This window comes from Myotis nattereri (genome assembly GCF_964212035.1).
Source record: "Myotis nattereri genome assembly, chromosome: 2".
Taxonomy (NCBI): Eukaryota; Metazoa; Chordata; class Mammalia; order Chiroptera; family Vespertilionidae; genus Myotis; species Myotis nattereri.
In genome coordinates this window covers 23,985,718-24,012,092 of record NC_138076.1, presented here as the reverse complement: position 1 = coordinate 24,012,092, position 26,375 = coordinate 23,985,718, and the positions used below count along the sequence as shown (strand labels likewise).

At 39.6% G+C, this 26,375-nt stretch overlaps 1 protein-coding gene and 1 pseudogene across 2 annotated transcripts in view; one reads left to right on the top strand and one right to left on the bottom strand.

Moving 5' to 3' along the window:
* LOC308512643 (disintegrin and metalloproteinase domain-containing protein 32-like) overlaps positions 1 to 26,375 on the bottom strand; it is a 99,780-nt gene that overhangs the window by 17,841 nt on the left and 55,564 nt on the right. The window contains exons 14-17 of the mRNA XM_081082244.1: positions 18,549 to 18,744; positions 13,238 to 13,343; positions 11,391 to 11,574; positions 9,142 to 9,225 (exon numbers count right to left, since the gene is read on the bottom strand). Coding sequence (XP_080938370.1) covers positions 9,142 to 9,225; positions 11,391 to 11,574; positions 13,238 to 13,343; positions 18,549 to 18,744 — 570 coding nt within the window. The remainder of the gene's footprint in view (positions 1 to 9,141; positions 9,226 to 11,390; positions 11,575 to 13,237; positions 13,344 to 18,548; positions 18,745 to 26,375) is intronic.
* LOC308511521 (DNA-directed RNA polymerase II subunit GRINL1A-like) lies at positions 1,147 to 3,585 on the top strand (annotated as a pseudogene). The gene is made up of 2 exons: positions 1,147 to 1,171; positions 2,366 to 3,585. The product of its transcript is annotated as a DNA-directed RNA polymerase II subunit GRINL1A-like (transcript).

Here is a 26,375-nt window from a genome sequence, read left to right as displayed (position 1 = left end):
ATTTGCACTTACAAATGAGGGCTTCACCCTCCCCCAGGAGTAGTTATTAAACTATGAGCATAACACTGCCTTAGCCATTATCAAGTTTTGTTTGCCTTTGTTTGAATTTTAAGCAAAGGCTTTCTGTGTTACAAGAGGGACTCATATACCTAGATATAGCATAACATTAGAAACTGGTTGTTTGTTATTGATAATTATTGTATCATAGCCAAACACCTTTATGGTGCCTACTATGTGAGTCTCTATTCTGAGCACTTTATACAGATTTGCTCATTAAATCCTCACAACCACTCTTGGAGGTCAGAACTCATATTATTCCTACTTTACAGATGAAGAATCTGGGGCATATTTAACTTGCCAAAAGCCATCCGGAGGGTAAGTGATAGAGCCAGGATTTAAACCCAAGCAGTGGGGTTTCAGAAGCCCTGCCCTTGACTACTGCGCTATGCTATTTCTCAAAACAATATAAAATATCTCCCGGTTTCTAATATTTCAATTTAAGAACATGAAACTGATTTCACTGTTCCAAGGCTTAGATGTAAGGGAAAAAGTACTCTGTTCAAGTCCAACGCCCCAGCTTCTGTCATATAACCTTCATATTGGACGGAAGAAAGGAAGGGAGGAGGAACGGAGGAAGGGAGGAAGGGAGGGAGGGAGATGAAGGAAGGAAGGAAGGAAGGAAGGAAGGAAGGAAGGAAGGAAGGAAGGAAGGAAGGAAGGAAGGAAGAAAAATTAGCCCTTTAATAAATAGTCAGTACTCCAGCAGGAAGGTTGTCCATGAACTGCTGTAAAAACTTAAATCAGGGATCCCTCCCCACCTGACCTGTGAGCACCCCAAATACCTCAAGTGCTAAACCCATAATTTTTCCCACTTTGTAGCCTACTCCTTCTCTGCACACCTCAGCTGAGCAGAAAGAGCAAGCTCAGTAGACAAGGATTTCCCTCAGAAAATCAAGCCAGGATACTTGGGCAAGGAAGAAAGCACAAACTTGAGCTGTAGGAAAGAAACAGGTTTTCCACCTTCTGTAAGACAAAAGAGAGGTTTCCAGCAGCCAGCTTTGTCAATTTAAGAACCAGATAAGAAATGCAAGCTTAATAATTCTGGCATAAAAGGAGCAAAAATTGTGGAGCAGGTATACCCACACCATGTTTGAGAAAGACCCAAACACAAGCAAGAGCAATAAGAAATATCCCACCTGAAGACAGCTAGTAAAGATTTAAGGAAGTGACTAGTACTTCAAATGTAAAAACAGCAATGCAAAATTCCAAGAAAAATGAAGAAGCAAGGAAACAGTTCATCATCAAAATAATATTGCAGCAAACTCAAAAAGATGCAGAAAATTTAGCAATTTGGCTGATAAAAAGTTTAAAAGCCTGTTTTTAGGAACTCTGGAGCTACAAGAAAACAGACATATGATTCAACAAAATATGGAAATCTGGACAAAATGAAAAATAAAACAGACATAGAAATCATAAATACGAACCATAAAGAAATTGTAGAAGTGAAGAATTTAATTAATGATTTGGGAAAAAATGTAATAGAGAACATCTAAAGCACAATAAACCAATTAGAAGATAGAATTGGTATCTAGAGCTTAGGAACCAGTGTCGATAAGAAAAAAGAATAAGAGCAAAGAAAGCATATGTGATCTATGGGAAACCATCAAACATACAGATATTAGAATAATTGAAGCACTAGAAAGAGAACAGAAAAAAGGGGGAGCAGAGAGTCTACTTAAAGAAATAATAGTTGAGAACTTCCTAAACCTGGGGAGAGACTTGGACATCCAAACTCACAAAACCAAAAGATCACCCCATTATCTCAATGCAAAATGGCCTTATTCAAGACATATTATAATGATACTCATAGATATTAAAGACAAAGAGGAAATTCTAAAAACTTGCAAAAAAAAAACACACAAAAAAACAATTGTCATCTATAAAACAACCTCCCCCAAAGCCAGGAGTGAGTGGAATTTCATATTCAAAGTGTTGAAAGAAAAAAAGTTAGCCAAGAATTCTCTATCCAGCAAACTCATCTTTCAGAAATGAAGGAGAAATAGGAACTTTCCCAGACAAACAAAAGCTGAGGAAATTCATCCCCACTAGACCTGCCTTACTAAAAGGAGTTCTTCCATCTGAAATGAAAAGACAGTAATCAGTAACATGAAAACATATAGAAATATGTCACACACTAGTAAAACTAAATACACAGATTTAGAAAATTCTAAATCTGTAATGTGATTGTGAATTAACCACTTAACAGAATACAAGTTAAAAGACTAAAAACAAATTATAGCTACTGTAATTTGCTAATAAATTCACAAATATGAAAAGAGGTAAATTGTGAATCAAAAACCAAAAGGGGCAGTCCTTCCGGCAAAAGGGCGGCTCCTGCTAGTGCCGCAGAGTCCCCGCCTCCCGCTGCTGCAGCCAGGTCTGCCAGGAAGCCGGTGCCCACGTCGCCCCAGCCTCAGGCCCCCTAGCGTGTCCTCGCTGCCCTGGAGCTTCGAGCCCCAAGCTCCCGAGGACTTGGTCAGAGGAGTTTGGCGGAGCTGAGGGAGATGTCGAAGTGTCAGGAGAGACTTTTCGCCATGAACAATTCATCTGCAGATTGCCGGACAAGGATAAAAAGATCCTTGACTGTTGCCAAACTGGAAGCTGCCATTGCAGAACGTGAAGAAATGAGAGGGAAAAGTGAACTGTTTCCCCTGCTAGTTTCGACTGTAACCCAAGGCAAAAAGCAACTGCCGCTGACGTGGACACAAACAGGGCCCAGAATTCTGACCAGATACTTGATACCTCATCACTAGTTCCTGGCTGTTCCGCAGATCACTTCACATCATCTAAAACCACCTCACAACAACAGGGTTTTGTACATTCTTGTCACAAAGATAATGAAGAGGCTCCCCAGGTTGGGTACAAAGTGAGCAAGTGCCCAGCTTCCAGCAGCAGAGCCACTGTGCCTTCCTCACCCAGAGCCAGTGAGCGTCTCCCTCAGCATCGGGTGTAGGTCACCCCGAAGATAATTCCACCAGCTCCAGCAGCCTGTTTAGTGGTAGGTTACAAAGGGCCACAACTGCAGACCCAGGTGAACACCACTCAGAAGAAAACAAGAGGACTGAGAACCTGACAGGCCTTCATAGGGGGACACAGAAGAAGCCTCGTTACACGGAAGTGCTAGGCATGTGAGCCAAAAACTCAGTGCCCCATCATGTAAATTTAAAGCCCATGTGTTACCTTCACCACAGAATGATTCATCCAGTCATCAGCAAAGAAGAGGGTCTCCGATTTCCTCAGAGGAAAGGCTGCACAGGGATGAACAGCACCTTGATGACAGCACAGCAGCTGGGCTTCTACCACAGCACCTTATACCTACACAGCTGCTCTCCACCGAAGAAGAGTTGGCAGGACAGCAACAGCAGAAACAGAGCCATAAGGAGATGCAAGCTAAGCTTGCAGCACATCAATCAGCAGAAAGACTGAATGTTAAAACGCAGAGCTCTAATCCAGGAGAGGCTCCAAGGAAATACCGAAAAGTAAAGGGATGAAGATGACGATCAGTCCTCTGATGGTGAATTTTGAAGATGGGCATTGGGATACTCTCTGAACTCTCTGCCTGCTGAGATGTAATTTTCTTACAACAGACTTTCTAACAAGTATCAAGCTCGGTGTCAGAGGTTGAAGAAAATGATTTTATAAAGTTACACGATGGTAGCTATAAAAATAGTGTTTCAGCACATAACATTTTTATTAATAAAATGTGCAATTATTTCATTTGCCTTGCTTTAACTTTTTTTATTTTTAAAGTAGTTAACTTTATTGTTTCTTTTTTCATTGAGTTTATTGTGGTGAACTTGGTTAATAAAGTTATGTAAGTTTCAGGTGTACAATTCTATAATACATCCTCTGATTATTGTGTTGTGTGTTTACCATCCCAAGTCACGTCTCCTTCCATCACCACTCATCCCCCCTTTAGCCTCTCCTACCTCCCCTCCCCCTCTTTCCCCTCAGGTGATCATCATGCTGTTGTCTGTGTCTATGAGCTGTTTTCATTTGTTTCTTTGTTCAATCCCTTATTTTATTAAGCACACATTCTTGCAAAATTAATATTACATGAAAATAAAAGGAACATGTTAGAAATGGATACAACTCCAAGAAAATCTTATATTGCTAATTACTTGTCCACCAGCTCTGAGGCATTGTCATTATCATAGTAAATTACATAATCATCACATAATTATCTACTAGAAGCCCGTTGCACGAAGATTCGCACAATAGGCCTTCCTTCCCCTGGCTGCTGGCATCGGTTTTCCTCCGGCACCCGGGACCCAGGCCTTTGGTCCACCACAGCGGAGAAGCCAAGCCTCTTCAGGCTTCAGTCTGCACTCTGGCTGGAGCCTTCAGTCTTCGCTCCGTGACTGCATATGCAAATGAACCGCCATCTTTGTTGGGTTAATTTGCATAGTCACTCTGATTGGCTGGTGGGCATAGTGGATTGAAACCAATTTGCATGTTTCTCTTTTATTAGTGTAGATAATTATAATATCATATAACTATAATTACAACTAATTGAAGATCTCCTAAGAAACTACAATATGCCAGCCTTAGCTGGTTCAGCTCAGTTGGCCTGAGGACTGAAGGGTCCTGGGTTCGATTCCAGTCAAGGGCACATTCCCAGGTTGTGGGCTCGATCCCCAGTAAGGGGTGTGCAAGAGGCAGCCAATCATGATTCTTTCTCATTGTTGATGTTTCTATTTCTCCCTCTCCCTCTCTGAAAACAATAAAAATGTTTTTTTAAAAATAAACTACATTATGATGATGATGATGATCAACATAAGTTGATGAACAAGAATAGATCCAGAGACAAATGGGGGGGGAGGGGGTAGAAAGCAACCAAAGGACTTGTATGCATGCATATTAGCATAACCAATGGACACAGACTCTGGTGGGAATAGGGGGGCAGGGTCAATCGGGGAAAAAGGAGACATATGTAAAACTTTAGACAATAAAATAAATAAATAAATAAATAAACAAATAGATTTTAAAAAAACTACAATATGCAGGAGGTCATATATAATAAAAATATTTTGATTGCCTTTGTCCCTTTCTAATTTGGGCAAGACAATTTGCCTTCTTCATCTTTTGATGTCAGAAGAACTTCCTCTTGGAATATAAGCTTTCTCCAAAGTTTTTCTCCTCTACACCTACTTTATAAACCTTAGAAGTTTTTGAAAGTATCCTGAAAAGCCTATTAAAAAGTAAGAAGAGGAGCTAAAAATATGAATTCTTATCACATAATAAAAAATTCCCCCAGGTATGCTTCAATTCAGTTATATTTATGAGTACGAAGTAGTTTCTGGCCTTTGCCTCCAAATGATGGACTCCTATAATTAGACTTTAGAGTTCTCCATGTGACTAAAGTTGCAATCCTTTGATTCTCCTCATTAAAGTACATTATACACATTTTGAACCTCTCTCTATTTGCCTTCAAGCTTTCATGCTTCTCTCTTTATGTAATCTTGGAACAGTTTAATAGGATATCTATTCTGAGAAGATAACTTTCATCTTTCATGTACCGGGAAAGTTCAATATTGAATATCATGTTTAACCATATTGTATTTGCAAAAAAAAAAAAGACAACAAAAGGAGTTTAGTAAATGTTTAGAGCTTTTGTACAGGATTGAAGTTAACTTTCAATTAGCTTAATATGGACTGTCTTAGCCCAGTGCACAAATTCGTGCACAGTTGGGGGGGGGGGGCTCAGGGTGGCCTGTGGAGATTGGGCCCCAGCTCGCGCCCCCAGCCTTGCAGCCCCAGTTTGCACCCTCAGCTCACAGCCCCAAAACCCCGCCTGGCACCTGCCTTGGCCTGGCGCCACCCCCTCACCTGCTCCACCATCCCACCTGTGGGGCAATTGATCAGGTCTGGCCCCCCTGCCTGGCTCCCTTAGCGCTTGGGAGCTGGGCAATGGCTCCATCTCCCACCACCACCACTGATCGCCGTTGGTGGGACAATCGGCAGGGCCATTGGGCCCATGCTCAAATTCGCCTTGGCCTGGCGCCAGCTGCTCACCTGCTCCATTATCCCGCTGTGGTCCCACTCTCATTGGGGTCCATCAGGGCCGGCAGCACCTCCACTGCTGCCTGCTGCCAGTGCTGCGTCCCTAACGCCCACCATGTTCCGCACCACCCCCTGGTGGTCAGCGCATGTCATAGCAAGCGGTCAAACTGCTGGACTGCTGGTCGACCACAGAGGGGACAATTTGCATATTAGGCTTTTATTATATAGGATGTTTTATGTAAACTCATGGTAGTAACCAGGAAACAAAAAGCTATAGTAGATTCACAAGAGATAACGAGAGGTGAATCAAAGTATGCCACCACAGAAAATCATCAGTTCACAAAGGTAGACAGAAAGAAGAAAAAAAAACAAGGGAACTAAAAAACAGCCAGAAAGCAACTAAAGACATGGCATTATCATTAGTATTAATGATAGTAATTAACCAATAAAAACACAGAGTGGATGGATAAAGTAAGTTCATAAAAAAATAAGACCTGCCCTAGCAGGTTTGTCTCAATGGACAGAGCGTTGGCCTGTGGACTGAAGGGTCCCGGGTTTGATTCTGGTCAAGGGCACATGTCTGGGTTGAGGGCTTGATAACCAATAGGAGATGTACAGGAGGCAGTCAATCAATGATTCTCTCTCATCACTTATGTTTCTATCTCTCTCTCCCTCTCCCTTCCTCTCTGAAATCAATAAAAATACTTTTTTTTTTAAAAAAAGCAAGACCTAACTAAATTCTGCCTTTAAGAGACTGACTTGTTTTAAGAACACACATAGGCTCAAAATAGAGATTAAAATATATTCCATGAAAGTAGAAACTAAAAGAAAGATGGGTAGTTATCTATAATAATAAAAGTGTAATATGCAAATTGACCCAACAGCTGAACAGCGGAATGACCTTCTGGATGACCTTCTGGTCGACCACACTATGACATGCACTGCCGACAGACCAGCCAAGGCAAGTGCAATGCGAGTGGTTGGGGAGCCCCGCCATTGCCACATGATTACCCCCCAAAAGGGAGGCCCAGGTCACCGGCTGGTGGGGCGATCAATGGAGGGGTTCGGGGGTGGGAAGGGAGGTGGGCAGTGCCAGGCCAAGGCAGGTGCAGGTGGGGGGCGGGGCCGGTTGCTGGCACCTGGGGGAAGCCCAGGTGCCGGCAACCAGAGAGAAGCCCAGGTGCTGGCAGTTGGAGGGAAACCCAGGTCCTGGAGGGAAGCCTGGGTGCTGGTAGCTGGAGGGAAGGAAGGTCTACCCTTGCATGAATTTCGTGCATTGGGCCTCTAGTCTATATATATAAAAAGCCAGCGACCACGACAACCGACAACCAGTTGTTATGATGCCCACTGTGGCCTGATCGAGGGGTGGGGCCCGCCAGCCAACCTCTCACGGCCCCTCCCCTGAGTCGGCCTGCTCCTGATTGGACTCTCCAACCCCAATCAAGGGTGGGGCTGGCTGGCCAAACCACCCACACACCCCCGCCTTTTCCCCAGCCAGCCCCACCCCCAATCAGCCTGCCCCACCGCTGATTGGCCCGCCCCACCATGATAGGCCCACAGCCCCTCCCCCCAGCTGGCCCCACCCCTGATTGCACCCCCACTCCAATAGGGGACCAACCTCCTGCAGCCCCTCCCCTGGCCATCCCTGCCCCCTATGTGCCCCCAACACCCTGATTGGCCTGCAGCCCCTCCCCCTGGCCAGCCACCACTGATAACTCCCCACCCCAGTGGGGAGCAGGGCTGGCCAGCCAACCTCCTGCAGCCCCTCCCCCTGGCCACCCACTCCTGATCACACCCCACCTCAATAGGGGGCAGGGCTGGCTGGCCAACCTCCTGCAGCCCCTCCCCCTGGCCGCCCCTGCCCTGACCACACCCCTAGTAGGGGGCAGGGTCAGCCAGACAATGTCCCGCAGCCCCACTGTTGGTTGACCCCTCCCCCAATAGACCCACAACCCTGATCAGCCCGCAGCCCCTTCCCCTGGCCGGCCCCACCCCAATGGGCCACCACCACCCTGATCAGCCTGCAGCCCCTTCCCCTGGCTGGCCCCGCCCCAACGGGCCACCACCACCCTGATCAGCCTGCAGCCCATCCCCCCGGCCAGCCCCACCCCTCATCACCCTCCCACCCCAATAGGGGGCAGGGTTATCTTGCCAACCACCCATGGCCCCTCCCCCAGGCCACTGGCCCCCAATTGGCCCCCAACCCCAATCAGTGGTGGGGTATGCCAGCCAATCACCCACAGGCCCTCCCCCTAGCCGGCCAGGCCCTGATCGGGTCCCAATAGGGGCGGGCCAGCCAGCCAACCTCCCACCATCTCCTCCTCCCAACAGGCCCAGCCCTGATCTGCCCCAATTGGGGCTGGCCTGGCTGGACCCCACCTGTGCATGAATTTGTGCACTGGGCCTCTAGTCCTTATATAAGACAAAATAGACTTTAATCCAAATAGTAAAAAGACAAAACAAAGGTCATTATATAATGATAAAGGGTCAACACTTTTAAAAGACATAATAATCATAATATACACACTCAACTCTGGAGCACCTAATATATTAAGCAAATACTAACAGGTCTGAAAGAAGAAATTGAGAGCAATACAATAAAAGTGGGACACTTCAATACACCACTTTCAACAATAGATATATAACCAGACAAAAAATCACAAGGAAATGTGGTGATGAGACTAATTGAACTAGGTATGGAACTAAACCCAGAGAAGGCCCCCTGGATATGTGACTGAATCCAGTGAGGACCTCTGTATTAACTTCTAAAATTCTGGTGGGCTCGTGCAGAAAACTACTTCTCTTCTGGCTGCCCAAGACAAGCCTGTAAGTTTTCTTGGTGATTAAACCTGCCACCTACCAATTGGAATGGTCTGCCTTTTTCTTCAGTCTCTCCCTGCCTTCCACACAGGGGGCCCAGTTTCAGATTATACACATAAAGCCCTGCAGGAGGTTGCAACCCAGCACTAGCATGTAGCAGGAACCCAATAAATGTTGAATAAATTAATGAGTGATACTGAAAAGTGCCCAAGATCAATGTGATTTGGGGAAACATATATTAATCACATGCTTACTTACTCCATGTCCACTGCACTTTGCTGAACAGTTAAGGGACTCCTTCTTAAGAAACCTTGATTCTACACATTGACGATTTATACAAACCTAATGAAAAAAAATTTCCAAGTCAAAGAATTTCAGCTATCTTCACATTTTCATCATTAATTTTATAACATAAGATCATAACCCTTCACTGCAACAAGTATCCATTTAAGTAGTTTTTGCTATACCCCACAAATTTTTATGTTTCATTTTCATTTAATTCAAAATAATTTTCAATTTCTCTTGAGATTCCTCCTTTCAGAATGCGTTGCTTAATCTCCAAGTATTGTGAGATTTTTCAGGTAACTCCAATGTAAACTATACACTTTGGGTGATAGTGATATGTCAGTGTAGGTTCATCAATTGTAACAAATGTACCAACAATATTTTATTATATAGGATGTATTGCATCATTAAAGGTTACCTGGTAAAATTTGTTTTCAGACATTATCACTAAGAAAAAGTATCCATGTTATGGAAAAGATTCTATTCTTACTAAATTGCCAACTGAATAATATCAAATCATCTGCTGATTTATTTTTTTCCTTTTAGAAACATTTTTATTTTTAAAAAATAATTTCACAAATCATTTTGTAGCTCTATTCTGCAAAGGGAATTATGATAACATTTTAATTCTTTAACTTATTTTTATTGTTGATACTCATTTTAATTCTTATTTTTATTGTTGACACTATTATAGCTATCCCCATCCTCTGACCCCTTCCCTCTGGCCATCACCACACACTGTTGTCTGAATCTATGAGTTATGCATTTATGTTCTTTGGCTAATCCCTTTACCTTCTTTCATCCAGTCCTCCTTTCCCCCTCTCACAGCTGTCAGTCTGTTCCATGTATCCATATCTCTGTTTCTATTTTGTTCACATAGATTCCACATATAAGTGAGATCATATGGTATGGGCACTTGGACTGTTTCCAAATCTTATCTATTATAAACTGCACTTCTATGAACATAGGGGTGCATATATTCCTTCTGATTAGTGTTTCTGGCTTCTTAGGATATATTCCCAGAAGTGGGATCACCGAATCAAATGGTAGTTTCATTTTTAATTTTCTGAGTTGCAGAAGTATAGTGATAAAATCTGGACTCCCTCCCCCCTTTATAGGGCGCACAACCCCATTAGAACTTTCTATAAGTGCCCATCAGTGTATGAGTGGATAAAAAAAGGTGGTACCTTTACATAATAGAATACTATGCAGCTGTAAAACAGAAGGAACTCTTACCTTTGCAACAGCATGAATGGACCTGGAGATTATTATTCTAAGTGAAATAAGCCAGTCAAAGAAAGATGAATACCATGTGCTCTCACTTATATGTGGAATCTAATGAAAAAAATAAACTGACGAACAAAATAAAAGCAGAAGCATGGAGACTTATTTTATTTTTACTTGTTTTGGCTCCATGGCCTAAATATGTCTGCTGAACCCCCAGGCATAGCCCTCCTTTGAGGAGGCCATCGTGGCTCCTAGGCATGAAGAAGCAGCCGGCAAAGATCTGGTCAGGAATAAAATGAAACTTTGCAGTAAATTTATTCCCGCTATGTTTTCTCCATATTTGTGTCAGCCTCAGAAATAATGACTTATAATAACAATAAATAATAATAGCCAACCTGTATTTAACTCTTACAATGTGTTGAACATTGAGCTAATCACTTTATACTATTATCTAATTTCATCTTCTCATTAACCCCACAGAGTAAAAGCTATTATTATCCCCACTTTACATATAATTGTGGTATCTCACACTGGTTAGGTGACTAGCAAAATGTCAAAACATAAGAGGTGAATAGTTGATTCTATGCAGTCTGAAAATTAATTTGTGATCTTATCTACTGGGCCACAAAGAGACACATATTACCCAGTTTTACTTTTATTACTTTTCTACATACTACTTTTTACAAGAAGAAAAGTGAATTTCCATGCTAGAGAGTACTTAACTACAATGTATTTCCAAGATCTCTCCCCGCCCCCCCCCCCCCCACTCTAGTCCTAAAATGGTAGTTTCCTTGTTCACAACATTGAAATTCTGAAAAGGATCAAACTGTTCCATTTCCCTCTTAATATCTGGAGCCTTACGGAAGCTTATTTTCTCTTTCTCTAAATATTTAAGTTTATATAGCACTACAAATGAATTTAAAATTTGATACTGAAAATATGTGTTAAAGAAATAAATTTAATTTAACTTTAAAAATAAATTTTAAATCACTTACTCTCTCAGAATCACATTCAGAGCCATCATTGACCACCAGTGGATCTACACTTGAGCCATGAAGACTGTAGTCTAAAGTTATACATATAACATTTCGTACATAAGCATAAAGCACAGCAACATTTTTTTGAATGTAAGGAGTTAGAGTAGGGTAGGTACAAATTAATCTTCCACATATAAGATTCCTACAAATATAATAAAATTATATTATTATTACATATTAGGCATTTATTGAAAATGCTTCAGATTTGCTTTATAAGAAAAAAATTTAAAAATACATGGTTCATAATATATGGCAATATGTCTAGGGAAAATGTAATACTTTAACACTAACACTTAAAGTAAAAAAGTGTAAAGCTGCTGATACAAGATTATCTTTCAATGCTACTTATGGTCTTTTATTCACTGTGCAGATTTATATCTTATTGTCAAATAATCAATTCATGCAAGCATTTTATAGGATCTAATGGTAAACAAATTAGACCCATACCCTTATCATCTAATACTAAATGTGATGTTTTGTTGAGTTGTTCACTTGAAACCTGAATGGTTTGGTGGAACAATTTCATCCCAATAAATTCAATTTTTAAAAAGGATAATTGTTTTTCTAAAAAAAAAAGTTCTACAAATGAAATAAACAAATTCTTACAGATATTTAAGATGAGGACACATTGTAATTTAGCAGTCAGGAAAACTTCAAAGAGAACAGGCCATCTGAGTCAAAGCTTACAAGTTAGTAGGATTTTAACAGAGTAAGGCATTTCTAAACAAAAGTAAAGGCATAAGCAAATCAAGGAAATATAAAACTACATGATATATTTACCTGCCTACAAATCCCATGAGCACAAGGGTCATGTGTCATTTCTAACTAGTATCTAGCCCAGTGTCCAGCACATAGGTTATTAATAAATGTTTATTAAAACAAATTCATGACCAATATATCAAAGGTCTGGCTCTTCAGATACAGGAAAAGATTAACTTTATTTTATTAATGTATCTCTACTGTTGAAATACAAATCTCCCCCTTTTTCCCCATTGAACCTTTCTACCTTGCACCCGCACCCCCCCACCCCCAAGGCCTTCACCGCAATACTGTCTGTATGTTCAGGGTTTATACATATATATATGCATATACATGATCTCATCATACATAGGATCTAATGAACAAAATAAACTGATGAACAAAATAGATCCAGAGACACAGAAGCATGGAACAGATTGACGAATCTCAGATGGAAGAGGGGTTGGGTGGATGGGAAGAGATTAACCAAAAAATGAACTTCATTTTAAAGACACTGGGCAGTCTTCAGCTTGGGCAAGCAATCAAATGAATGAGAACAGTATTTTTATACAGAAAAATGAGCAGGTTCAGACAGGAAAGGTGCAATAGACATTATTAGTTTCAGCTACTATTGGATTTAGGAGCCTAATGGTTGGTCATCTACATGTGCTTACAACTAGATGTAAATTTAAGCCTGTAGCACAAGAAAGATGTCAGAGCAAAGATTTTGATCTGAGATTCACTCCCATACACATGTCATACTTGGAACCACTGGCATGAATAACACATAAGAAGAAAAACTAGTCCTGGCCAGTGTGGTTCAGTTGGTTAGAGCATCATCCTATACACAAAAAGGCTGTGGGTTCGATTCCTGGTCAGGGCACATTCCCAGTTTGTGGGTTCAATCCCCAATCGAGGCACATATGGAGGCAACTGATCAATGTTTCTTTCTCACATCAGTGTTTATCTCCCTCTTCCTCTCTCTCTCCCAAAAATCAATTAAAAAAAAAAACACTAAAGATAGAATCTTATAGAACAAAATTATATTTAGTATTTGCATAGCATACCTCCATTGGCAGAATTTATACTGGCCTCTTTCCTTACCGCAGTTCCCAAACCTATCAAGTTGAGATTGTATTTCTTCATAGCAGGCAAATGGAGCATTTTTTGAACCTGTCAAAGTTTAAAATGTATTTGGATTAAAACTCCCTTTCTTTTTCATCTTCTTCATTGCCTCAGATATTATATCTCCTTTTCCTTTATTATTTAATTAAAAAATGTTCCCAATGAGGTTGTTGAAAAATAGAAAAATTAAAGTGAAAGGACAATGGTCATGTATTCCTCCTTTCACTTCATTTTGTTCTTTTCATCACAAAAGATATGAGGCGTAAGAAGAATCACAGAAGTGTAAATTATGAGAGGGCTCTGTGAAAGAGAGCAATAAAAAGATAACACAAGAAAATCGTACTTCTTCTCCTAGATTCAGAGTAGGAACTCATAAAAAGCCAGGTCTATAATGTAATCTCATTAAATAAACCTCATTGCATCTTCAAGAAGTCTTTTAAAAAGGACCAAAATTGCCAATCTTTATATATAACTATTTTTTACTTTGTTACTATATTAGTTTTTTATTGCTTTGCAAAAGACTACCAAAATATTGGCAGCTTACACCCTCTTATAATGTCAGTTTTTAGAAGTCAGAAGTCCAGCAAGGCAGAAGTGATCTCTCTACCCAGGGAGAAGTTATTGGCTGAGGCTGAAGTCTTCCTGTGAGCTCACTGATTATTGGTGGAATTCAGGGAAGGCGGGGGGGGGGGGGGGGGGGGAGGGTGTTGCAGTCATAGCTTCATTTTCTTACAATCTGCCAAGGATTGATCTTGGCTCCTAGGAATTGCCCCCATGTCCTAGTCACATGGCCCTTCAAAACATGGCAGCTTAGCCCGGCCAGCATTGCTCAGTGGTTGAGCATCAACCTATGAACCAGGAGTTCATGGTTCAATTCCCAGTCAGGGCACATGCCCAGGTAGTGGTCTCGATCCCCAGTGTGGGGAATACAGGAGGCATCTGATCAATGATTCTCTCTCATCATTGATGTTTCTATCTCTCTCTCTCTCTACCTTTCCCTTCCTCTTTGAAATCAATTAAAAAATATATAACACAACCATGGGAGCTTATTTATTCTAAGCCAGCAAGAGAATCTTTCTGACATCTCCCATCTTTTAAGGGCTCACATAATTAGGTCAGACCCACTCACAATAATCCCAATTCATTCAAAGTTAACTGATGGTGGACCTTAAACACACCTTCAAAATTCCTTTCTCACTATATAACCTAATCACAAGAATGATATCCCATCATATGTTCACTGGTTCCGCCCAAACTCAAACAGCACTATCCAAAGCATGTACAACAGGAGAGTTGGGGGGCCATTTCAGAATTCTGCACAGCCCAGTTACCTACTCTAACATGAGTCTCACTAAGCTTAACTGCTTCATCCACAAAAGCAGATAATAGTATCTACCTCAGTAGGTTGTTATGAGAATTAAGATGATGTTTATTTAGTCACTGTTAGTTCTCAACTATTCCTTCTCCATATTTTTAAGATCAAGAAGGTTTCTCCTGTTTACCTGCCCCTTCCATGATTTACATTTTCCCCACTATTTTTTTTAAATTTTTTATCTTCTAATTCAATATCTTTCCACCATCTTTAAATATTGGTCCATTGTGTATATACCATAAAGACAGGCAATGTTATTTTTTAGAATTCACAATCTCTATATATAAAAGCCTAAGCGTCCATTACGATGGAACCACTGGTTGCTTTGACGCGCACTGAGCAGGCAGGCAGGCTAGCAGTTAGGAGCGAATGGTCCTGGATTGCGAGAGGGATGTCCAAGGGGTCCTGGATTGTGAGAGGGTGCAGGCCAGGCTGAGGGACTCCCTCCCCCGTGCACAAATTTCATGCACCAGGCCTCTATTGTTTAATAAGTTCAATTGTGACTTTGAGATACCAGGTTAGGAATGCCAATGCAGGAATTGTTCAACATCATGATAATATCCAGGGAAATTCAGAAACTGAATAATTCAGCCCAGTTTGGAGAGAGACTATACAAGAATATGTTAGTCACAGAGAAGTCAATTAATTCCATTAAAAGTGATGTTTTTCATCTGGTCCAATTCTTATTAGTCCATCTATTGCATCTAAAGGTACCAATGAGCCATATTATTAACTTCCCCCTTGAACGCTTCTTATTAGTTAAAGACTTTCTCTCAGATCAGTCTGGGTTTTCCAGGATGAGATGAAAACACTAAAAGGGCAGCACTTTGCAAATGTGAAATCACATGTCAAATATTCCCTTAAGTGCACCATACTGACCAAGTCTACTGAGTAAAAAATTTGTCCTCTGATATTCCAAATAATATAATTAGATTCCCTTATCCTATTATCAAAGAATATGAGGTACAATAAAATACTGAACATAACCTAATATCTGATTCACCTCATCTCATGACTAACAGGCATTTACAATTGAACATATCCTAAAACCAAATTCAGTTTTACCCCTAGACTTCCTTGTTTCAGTTTATGGGACCATTTAGTAAACCAGATATTCAGGCTAACACTTAGGGATCATCCTTGATTTACTTTATCCCTCATTTCCTGCCTCCACTATGTAATCCAACTCTTACTGACATTACCTCCTAAATACAGCCTGAGCATGGCCACTTCTCTCTCACCTTCTCCATGGCAATCAAAGGTACAAACTTCATTATATGAAGTCTAAATTCTGAAAATCTAATGTATAGCATTAGGTGTATTATATACTTGCAATTATATACTAGAAACTATCTTATATACTTGAAGATTGCTAAGAGATTAATCTTGAATATTCTCACCACACAAAAAAAGGATTGGTAATTATGTGACATGATGGAAGTATTAGCTAAATGTTATGGTGCTAATCACTTTACAATATCTGAGAATCAAATCAACACATTGTACAACTAAACTTATAGAATGTTGTATGTCAATTATATCTCAATAAAGGTGGGGGTGAGGAAGACTTAAACGTTAAGACTTGAAACAATAAAACTCCTAAAAGAAAACATAAGAAAAAAACTCTTGGACAGCGGTCCAGGCAATAATTTTTTGCATATGATACAAAAGCACAAGCAACAAAAGAAAAAATAGACAAGTGGGGCTGCATTAAACTAAAAAAATTTCTCAGCAAAGGAAAGAATCAACACAGGGAAAAGAAAACATAGCATAAGAGGTAGCAAAATCTCAAACAATATGCCAAAGCAATTTCTTCACCGATACAGCTCCTAGGGCAATGGAAACTAAAGAGGAAATAAAAAAAATGGGACTACATCAAAATAAAAAGCTTTTGCACAGCAAAAGAAACCATCAACAAAACAACAAGAAAGCCCACTGCATAGGAGAACATATATGCCAATGTTATTACCAATAAGGGTTTAATCTCAAACATTTATAGGGAACTCATACAACTTAACAAAAGGAAGATAAACAACCCAATCAAAAAATGGGCAATGGACCTAAATAGATACTTTCCAAAAGAAGACATGAGGAAGGCCAAAAGACATATGAAAACATGCTCAAAGTAACTAATCATCCAAGAGATGCAAATAAAAATGACAATGAGGTACCATCTCACACCTCTCAGAATGGCTATCATCAACAAATCAACAAATGACAAGTGCTGGTGACGATGTGGAGAAAAAGGAACCCTCGTGCACTGCTGGTGGGAATGCAGACTGGTGCAGCCACTGTGGAGAACAGTATGGAGTTTCCTCAAAAAACTAAAAATGGAACTACCATTTGACCCAGTGATCCCACTTCTGGAAATATATCCCAACAAACTAGAAACACCAATCAGAAAGGATATATGCACCCCTATGTTCATAGGAGCACAATTCACCAGAGCTAAGATTTGGAAAGTGCCTAAGTGCCTAGCAGATGAGTGGATTAAAAACCGTGGTACATCTACACAATGGAATACTATGCTATGGTAAAAAAAAAAAAAAAAAAAAAAAGAAGGAATTCTTGCCATTTGCAACAGCATGGATGGACCTGGAGATCATTATGCTAAGTGAAAGAAGCCAGTCAGAGAAAGATAAATACCACATGATCTCACTCATTTATGGAATATAATGAACAACATAAACTGATAAATAAAAACAGATCTAGAGACAGAGAAGCATCGATCAGACCGTCAAACCTCAGAGGGACAGTAGGGAAGGATGGGCGTAAGGGGGAGAGATCAACCAAAGGACTTGTATGCATGTATATAAGCCTAAGCAAGGGACATAGACACCATGGGGGTGAGGGCATGAGTTGGGAGGTAATGGGGCAATAAGGACACGTATGTAATACCTTAATCAATAAAAAAAGAAAAGAAAACATAGCATAAGAGAAAATATTTACAAATCATGTATCTCTAAAATATATGTTACTCATACAATTCAATAGCAAAAACAAATAATGGGATTTTAAAATAGCAAAGGACTTGAAGAGACATTTCTCAAAGGAAGACAATGTGGTCATCAGATATATGAAAAGGTGCTCAACATCACTAATCATCAGGAACACGCAAATCAAAAGCACAACTCACACATTTTAGGATAACTATTTTTTTAAAAAAAAGATTATTGTTGCCCTAGCTGCTTTGGCTCAGTGGATAGAGTGTCAGCCTGTGGACTGAAGGGTCCCAGGTTCGATTCCAGCCAAGGGCACATGCCTGGGTTGCAGGCTCCGTCCCCAGTGGGGGGCATGCAGGAGGCAGCCAATCAATGATTCTCTCTCATTATTGATGTTTCTATCTCTTTCTCTCCTCTCTTCCTCTTTGAAATCAATAAAGAAATATATTTTTTTAAAAAAGATTATTGTTAGCAAGGATGTAGCGAGAAGTAAAGCTTTTTTACTGTTCATGGGAATGAAATTGGTACAGCTCTTATGGAAAACAACTTATAGACTCCTCAAAAATTAAAAATAAACTACCTTCGACCCAGCAATCTCATTTATATGAATACATATATAGATTCTGTGAGCAGCACTTAACATAATGTATAAAAATTATAGCAATTTTTTCACAATATATATGAAATATCAAAACATCAAATCATATACCATAAACATATGCATTTTAATTGTCATTAATACCTTAATAAAATTTTAAAAAATAAAAATATACCAAAAATATATATACATGTTAAACAATAAATAATTTAAATTTATATGTATTTATATATAACATATATAATCGTATAAAATATAAATTATATGTGATTGCCCATTGTCTTGGTAATGTTAATAAAATATTGAAGATCAACTGTTTAGATGTTAGAAAACCATATTACCTTTTCCAAATAAGGATTCACAACGTGCATCAAGATCATGGCAATCTCCATTATAACAAATATATTTAGTTTTACATGAATGTCCATTGATTATCATGATATCAGGGGGACAGGCTGATGAGGATCCATTACAGAATTCAGGAAGATCACACTCAGGATGCACACTGGGCCTGCACGGTGAACCTGCTTGTTGAATCTAGCGGAAATTAAAATATAAAAAAATAAAGCATTATATATAAGATTGTTATTAATATTTACTTCAAAATTGTGTTACTTTCATTTATAGGCTGATGTTCTATTTATTCATTAATGTCTCTTAATATCTTCTATATAAAGTATGTTTTTAAATAAAACAAGAGATAAAACATATACACAAGGAAAAGTGTAACACAAGTATGGTGTGATGAGAGGCAAGATTTTGTTGTGTTTCAGTGCAAGGGAGGAAATACCACTTTTAGCTTGTGATATCACTTTTTCCTTTGGGGTGAAAATCTTGTAATTTAGACAATTTCCAAATAAAATATACTTATTCAAGCCAGTCTATAAATATGGAATATCTGTAAATGCAATCTTTCTCCTGAATTATCCTATAAACAACTTTCACCTACAGAATTCAAAAAATTCATACAAAGAATCTTAAATGGGCGTCTATCTCATACTTTTTTAAAAAATATTTTTTATTGATTTCAGAGAAGAAGGGAGAGGGATAGAGAGGTAGAAACAGAGAGAGAATCATTGATCAGTTGCCTCCAGCATGCCCCACACTGGAGATCAAGCCCACAACCCCCACATGTGCCCTGTCCGGGAATCGAACCTTGACCTCCTGGTTCATAGGTCAACACTCAACCACTGAACCATGCCAGCCAGGCCTATCTCATACTTCTTAATTGATGGTTTCCTATGTTAGTAAGTATTCAATAAAATTTTGTGGAATTGAAAAAGAAAAGAAAAGATCAGAGATAAAAATATAGCACATGGTGAGATTCTAGAGAGAAACAACATTAAACTGCTTCAGTGATACGACAGTCAAGAACACAGAACCCATGCTAGTAGTTCAATAAAGGGAATCTCATACAATGAATCTGTTGCAAACACATGGAAAGAACTAAAAAGGAAAACAGGGGGCAGGAGCCAACACCTTTACATATGACTTAAATTGTGATATTTAAGACAAATGGTCTTTGAATAATTAGTTCATAATTTAAATTTTGAGCTAACACAGCATTTGAAAATTACTTCTAGTGAGTTTCATTATTTATACATTTATGGGAAACTATTGTGTCTTTCAATTACATACCCACGTATACCTAACTATGAGCAGTAACATTTTTTATTTTTAAAATATAAATGTTGGATAAAGTGAATGGAAATAATCCCTTTTAAAGGAGATTTTTCTATATTGAAGAATTCTATAATAGCTCTCAATCAAGGCTTAAAAACAACATCATCAAATTAGGGAGGATAATGGCGTTAGAAAGAGGCCTCAACATCCCACTAAAATTCACAAAATAAGAAACCTGACTCTGAATTAAGTATCTTTTTTTTTTTTTTGACTTACAGCTATAGTTAGGTATCCGTGGGTATGTAATTGAAAGACACAATAGTTTCCCTTAAATGTATAAATAATGAAGCTCACTAGAAGTAATTTTCATTTATTTGACTTACAGCTATAGGTCTATGTGTTCTAAAGAAATCCAGACAGAGAAGACTCCCAAACGCATTTTACAAAACCAGCATTATCCTAATTCCAAAACCAGATAAAGATACTACAAAGAAAGAAAATTATAGGCCAATATCCCTGATGAACATAGATGCTGAAATCATCAACAAGGTATTAGCAGACCATGTCGAACAGGTGTGGTGAAAGTGGGCATCCCTTTGTTCCTGTTCTTAGGTGAAATGGTTTTAGTTTTTGCCCATTGAGTATGATGATGGCTATGGGTTTGTCATATAAGGCTTTTATTCTGTTGAAATATGATCCATCTATTCCCATTTTGCTGAGAGTTTTCATCAAGAAAGGGTGTTGGTTTTATCAAATACTTTTTCTGCATCAATTGGTATGACTATATGATTTTTATCTCTCAATTTGTTTATGTGATGTATCACGTTTATTGATTTGCAGTTATTGTACCAGCCTTGCATCCCCGGAATAAATCCTACTTGGTCATAGTGTATGATCTTTCTGATGTAATGTTAGATCCAATTGGCTAGAATTTCCTTGAGGATTTTGGGCATCCATGTTCATGAGGGATATTGGCCTATAATTCTTTTTGTGTTGTCTTTATCTGGTCTTGGTATTAGGGTAATGTTAGCTTCATAGAATGAGTCTGGAAGAGTTCCTCCCTCTTGAATTTTTTGGAGTAGTCTGAGGATAGGTTTTAGTTCTTCTTTGAATGTTTGGTAAAACTCCCCTGTGAAGCCGTCTAGCCCTGGGCTTTTGTTTGCTGGAAGCTTTTTGATGATGGCTTTAATTTCCCATATAGTTATCACCCTATTGAGATTTTTTAGATTCTTCCTGATTGAGTTTTGGAAGGTTGCATTTTTCTAAGAATATGTCCATTTCCTCTAGGTTGTCTAGTTTGTTGAAATAGAGTTGTTCATAATTTTTTTTTTTACAATTCTTTGTATTTCTGTGGGGTCTGTTGTTATTTCGCCTCTTTCATCTCTGATTTTGTTTATTTAGGTCCTCTCTGTTTGCTTCTGGGTGAGCCTGGCTAGAGGATCATCAATCTTATTTATCCTTTCAAAGAACCAGCTCTTGGTATCATTTATTTTTTGGGGGGAGGGGGGATGGGGGTCTGAATGTCATTTATTTCTGCTCTGATCTTTATTATCTCCTTCCTTCTGCTCACCCTGGGCTTTTTTTTTTTTTGTTGCTCTCTTTTTAACTCTTTGAGTTGTAGGGTCAGATAATTTATTATCATTTTTTCTTGTTTTTTGAGGTAGGCCTATAGAGCTATAAACTTCCCTCTCAAGACTGCTTTCACTGTGTCCCATAGATTTTGGATTGTTGTGTTTTCATTGTCATTAGTTTCCAGGATGCTTTTAATATCTTTTATGATATCTTTGATGATCCAATCATTGTTTAACAGCATGCTATTCAGCTTCCAAGTGTTTAAATTTTTTTATTGTTTTCATTACAGTTTATTTCTAATATTATGCCATTGTGGTCTGAGAAGATGCTTGATATGATTTCAATCTTCTTAAATTTGGAGAGACGTTGCCTGTGACACAACATACAGTCTATCTTTGAAAATGTCCCATGTGCACTTGAGAAGAATGTATATTCTGTGGCTTTGGGGTGAAATGTTCTGAAGATGTCAATTAATTCCATCTGATCTAGTGAGTCATTTATGATTGCTGTTTCTTCACTGATTTTTTGTCTAGAGCAGTGGTCGGCAAACTGCGGCTCGCAAGCCACATGCAGCTCTTTGGCCCCTTGAGTGTGGCTCTTCTACAAAATACCCATTTCTGCGCATGGGCCACAAAGTTTCAATCGCACTGTACATGCACGCCCGCACGTGGTATTTTGTGGAAGAGCCACACTCAAGGGGCCAAAGAGCCACATGTGGCTCGCGAGCCACAGTTTGCTGACCACTGGTCTAGAGGATTTATTTAGTGATGTCAGTGGTGTATTAAAGTCCCCTACTAAAATTGTATCATTGTCGATCTCTCCCTTGGTATCTTCCAGGAGTTTTATTTATGTATTTGGGTGCTCCTGCATTGGGTGCATATATGTTTACAATGGTTATAGCCTCTTAGTGTATTGATCCCTATAGTATTATGAAGTGGCCTTCCTTATACTCCTGTTCAACATAGTACTGGAAGTGCTAGCCATAGCGATTAGATAAGAAGAAGAAATAAAAGGCATCCAAATTGGAAAAGAAAAAGTAAAACTGTCATTATTTGCAGATGACATGATACTGTACATAGAAAACCCTAAAGACTCCATCAGAAAATTATTAGACTTAACAAATGAATTTGGCAATGTAGCAGGATACAAAATTAACATTCACAAATCTATGGCATTTTATACACCAATAATGAACTTACAGAAAGAGAGATTTAAAAAAACAATCCCATTTACCATTGCACCAAAAAAATTAAGATACCTAGCAATAAACTTACTAAGGAGATAAAAGACCTGTACTCAGAAAACTACAGGACATTGAAAAAAGAGATAGAGGAAGACAAACAGATGGAAGAACATACTGTGTTCATGGACTGGTAGAATCAAAATCATTAAAATGTCCATATGACCCAAAGCAATCTATAGATTCAATGCACTCCCCATTAAAATACCAATGGCATATTTCAAAGACCTAGAATGAACTCCCCAAAAATTCATCTTGAATAAAAGAAGACTCTGGATAGCTGCAGCAATCCTGAGAAAGACGAACAAAGTAGGAGGAATCTCAATACTAAATATCAAGCTATATTACAAAGCCATGGTTCTCAAAACTGCCTGATATTGGCACAAGAACAGATATATAGAGCAATGGAAAATACAGAACCCAGAAATTGACCCAAACCACTATGCTCAATTAATATTTGACAAAGGAGGCAAGAACATACAATGGAGTCAAGACAGTCTCTTTAATAAATGGTGTTGGGAAAACTGGACAGATACATGCAAAAAAAAAAAAAATGAAACTAGACCACCAAGTTACACCATACACAAAAGTAAACTCAAAATGGAAAAAGGACTTAAACATAAGATGGGAAACCATAAAAAAAAATTAGAGGAATCAACAGGCAGCAAAATCTTAGACATATGTTGACGCAATAACTTCACTGATACACCTCCCAGGGCAATGGAAACTAAAGAGAAAAAAAACAAATGGGACTACATCAAAATAAAAAGCTTTTGCACAGCAAAAGAAACCATCAACAAAACAACAAGAAAGCCCACTGCATGGGAGAACATATTTGCCAATGTTATCTCTGATAAGGGTTTAATCTCCAACATTTACAGGGAACTCATACAACTTTACAAAAGAAATATAAACAATCCAATCAAAAAGTGGCCAAAAGACCTAAATAGACACTTTTGATGGAGGACCTACAGAAAACCAAGAGACATATGAAAACATGCTCAAAGTCACTAATCATCCAAGAGATTCAAATCAAAACAACAATGAGATGCCATCTCACATTGTCAGAATGGCTATCATCAACAAATGACAAGTGCTGGCAAGGACTCAGAAAAAAAGGAACCTTGTGCACTGCTTGTGGGAATGAAGACTGGTGCAGCCAAGGTGGAGAACTGTATTGAGTTTCCTCAAAAAACTAAAAATGGAACTCCCATTTGACCCAGTGATCCCACTTCTGGAAATATATCCCAAGAAACTAGAAACACCAATCAGTAAGGATATATGCACCCCTATGTTCATAGCAGCACAATCTGCCATAGCTAAGATTTGGAAACAGCCTAAGTGCCCATCAGCAGATGAGTGGATTAAAAACTGTGGTACAAGGAGAAACCAAGATGGCAGCATAGGTAAACACCGGAAATTGCTGCCTCACACAACCACTTCAAAAATACAACTAAAAGACAAAACGGACATCATCCAGAATCACAGAAAGGCTGGCTGAGTGGAAATTCTACAACTAGAAGGAAAGAGAAAAGCACACTGAGACTCAGAGGAGGTGCGGAAGTAAAGTGCAGAGGTACAGAGGCGCATGTGGAAAGCGCTGGCAACTGAGGATGCGGTTGTCTTTTTCAATTGGGAGGGAGTCTCAAGCTCCTGACTGCTTTGAACTCCAGTTCTGGGCGAGTCTCTGGGGACCCAGACTCATACGGGGAGAAACTGGACTGTCTGGAATCAGTCGGAACTCGAGGGCGGCTTTCTCTCAGAGGTGCTTGCAGCGATTACCAGGACACTGAGACGTGGGGCCTCTTAGGGTAGGACTGAGGAGCAGCCATAGCTGCTTGCTCTGCCCTGTTGATCCCCTGAGACCCCGCCCCACCCAAGCTGTGCACAAAGGCTTTTGCATATGAAAGGCCTTTCCCTTTGCATATCTGAAAATTACCTTACAAACTGCAGCTGGGTCAGAGAGACACAGAACTTCCAAAAGAAGGCCCAAGGTCCCACAGCAGCTTGCATTGCTTCACAGCTGGGCCTCATCTGGGCACCTTCAAACCCAAAACTAAGAGGAATCTGCAGATCTCTCCATAGCTCATGCTGGGTAGCCTCAGGCAGAGGCTAACTTAGCACCTCCTTAGAGATCCAAGAGCCAGTGTACCCAGTGGTCAGAGTGGGACCATCCAGATTACAACTCCTCAGATCCAGAAGGGACACACTCAGGGGGCAGACTCAGTGAGCACCAAAGCCCCACTGAAGCAAGTCTTGCCCCAGAAGGGTGTCTCTAGCACAGAAGTTCTCCCACTGCAGACACAGCTGATTCCCACAGCCAATTGGACTGGAGATCAATTCCTCCCAGTGATACCTACAACAATCAAGGCTTGACTATAAGACTGTGCACAAAGCCCACAAAGGGGTGCACCAAGAGTGTCCCCCTCAGGTAATTGGGGAGACTGAGCCACTACGCCCTATAGGACACCTAGCACACAAAACCACTCTATCAACACAGGGAAGCATAAAAAATGCAGAGACAAAGAATCAGGTCACAAATGACAGAAATGGAGGAAAGCAAACTACTGGATATAGAGTTCAAAACCACACTTATAAGGTTTTCAAGAATTTTCTAGAAACCGACGATGAATTTAGTGAGACCCTCAAGAAATCTAGTGAGACCCTCGAGGTTATGAAAAAGGACCAACTAGAAATTAAGCATTCACTGACTGAAATAAAGAATATTATACAGAGTTCCAACAGCAGACTAGAGGATCGCAAGAATCAAGTCAAAGATTTGAAATACAAAGAAGCAAAAAACACCCAACCGGAAAAACAAAAAGAAAAACGAATCCAAAAAAATGAAGATAGTGTAAGGAGCCTCTGGGACAGCTTCAAGCGTACCAACATCAGAATTATAGGGGTGCCAGAAGATGAGAGAGAGCAAGATATTGAAAACCTATTTGAAGAAATAATGACAGAAAACTTCCCCTACCTGGTAAAAGAAATAGACTTACAAGTCCAGGAAGCGCAGAGAACCCCAAACAAAAGGAATCCAAAGAGGACCACACCAAGACACATCATAATTAAAATGCCAAGAGCAAAAGACAAAGAGAGAATCTTAAAAGCAGCAAGAGAAAAACAGTCAGTTACCTACAAGGGAGTATCCATACGACTGTCAGCTGACTTCTCAACAGAAACTATGCAGGCCAGAAGGGAGTGGCAAGAAATATTCAGTGATGAATAGCAAGAACCTACAACCAAGATTACTTTACCCAGCAAAGCTATCATTCAGAATTGAAGGTCAGATAAAGAGCTTCACAGATAAGAAAAAGCTAAAGGAGTTCATCACCACCAAACCAGTATTATATGAAATGCTGAAAGGTATCCTTTAAGAAGAGGAAGAAGAAGAAAAAGGTAAAGATACAAATTATGAACAACAAATACACATCTATCAACAAGTGAATCTAAAAATCAAGTGAATAAATAATCTGATGAACAGAATAAACTGGTAAATATAATAGAATCAGGGGCATAGAAAGGGAGTGGACTGACTATTCTTGGGGGGAAAGGGATGTGGGGGGTGCGGGAAAAGACTGGACAAAAATCATACACCTATGAATGAGGACAGTGGGGGAGGGTAAGGGCAGAGGGTGAGATGGGAACCGGGTGGAGGGGAGCTACAGGGGGGAAAAAGAGGAACAACTGTAATAATCTGAGCAATAAAGATTTAATTTAAAATAAATAAATA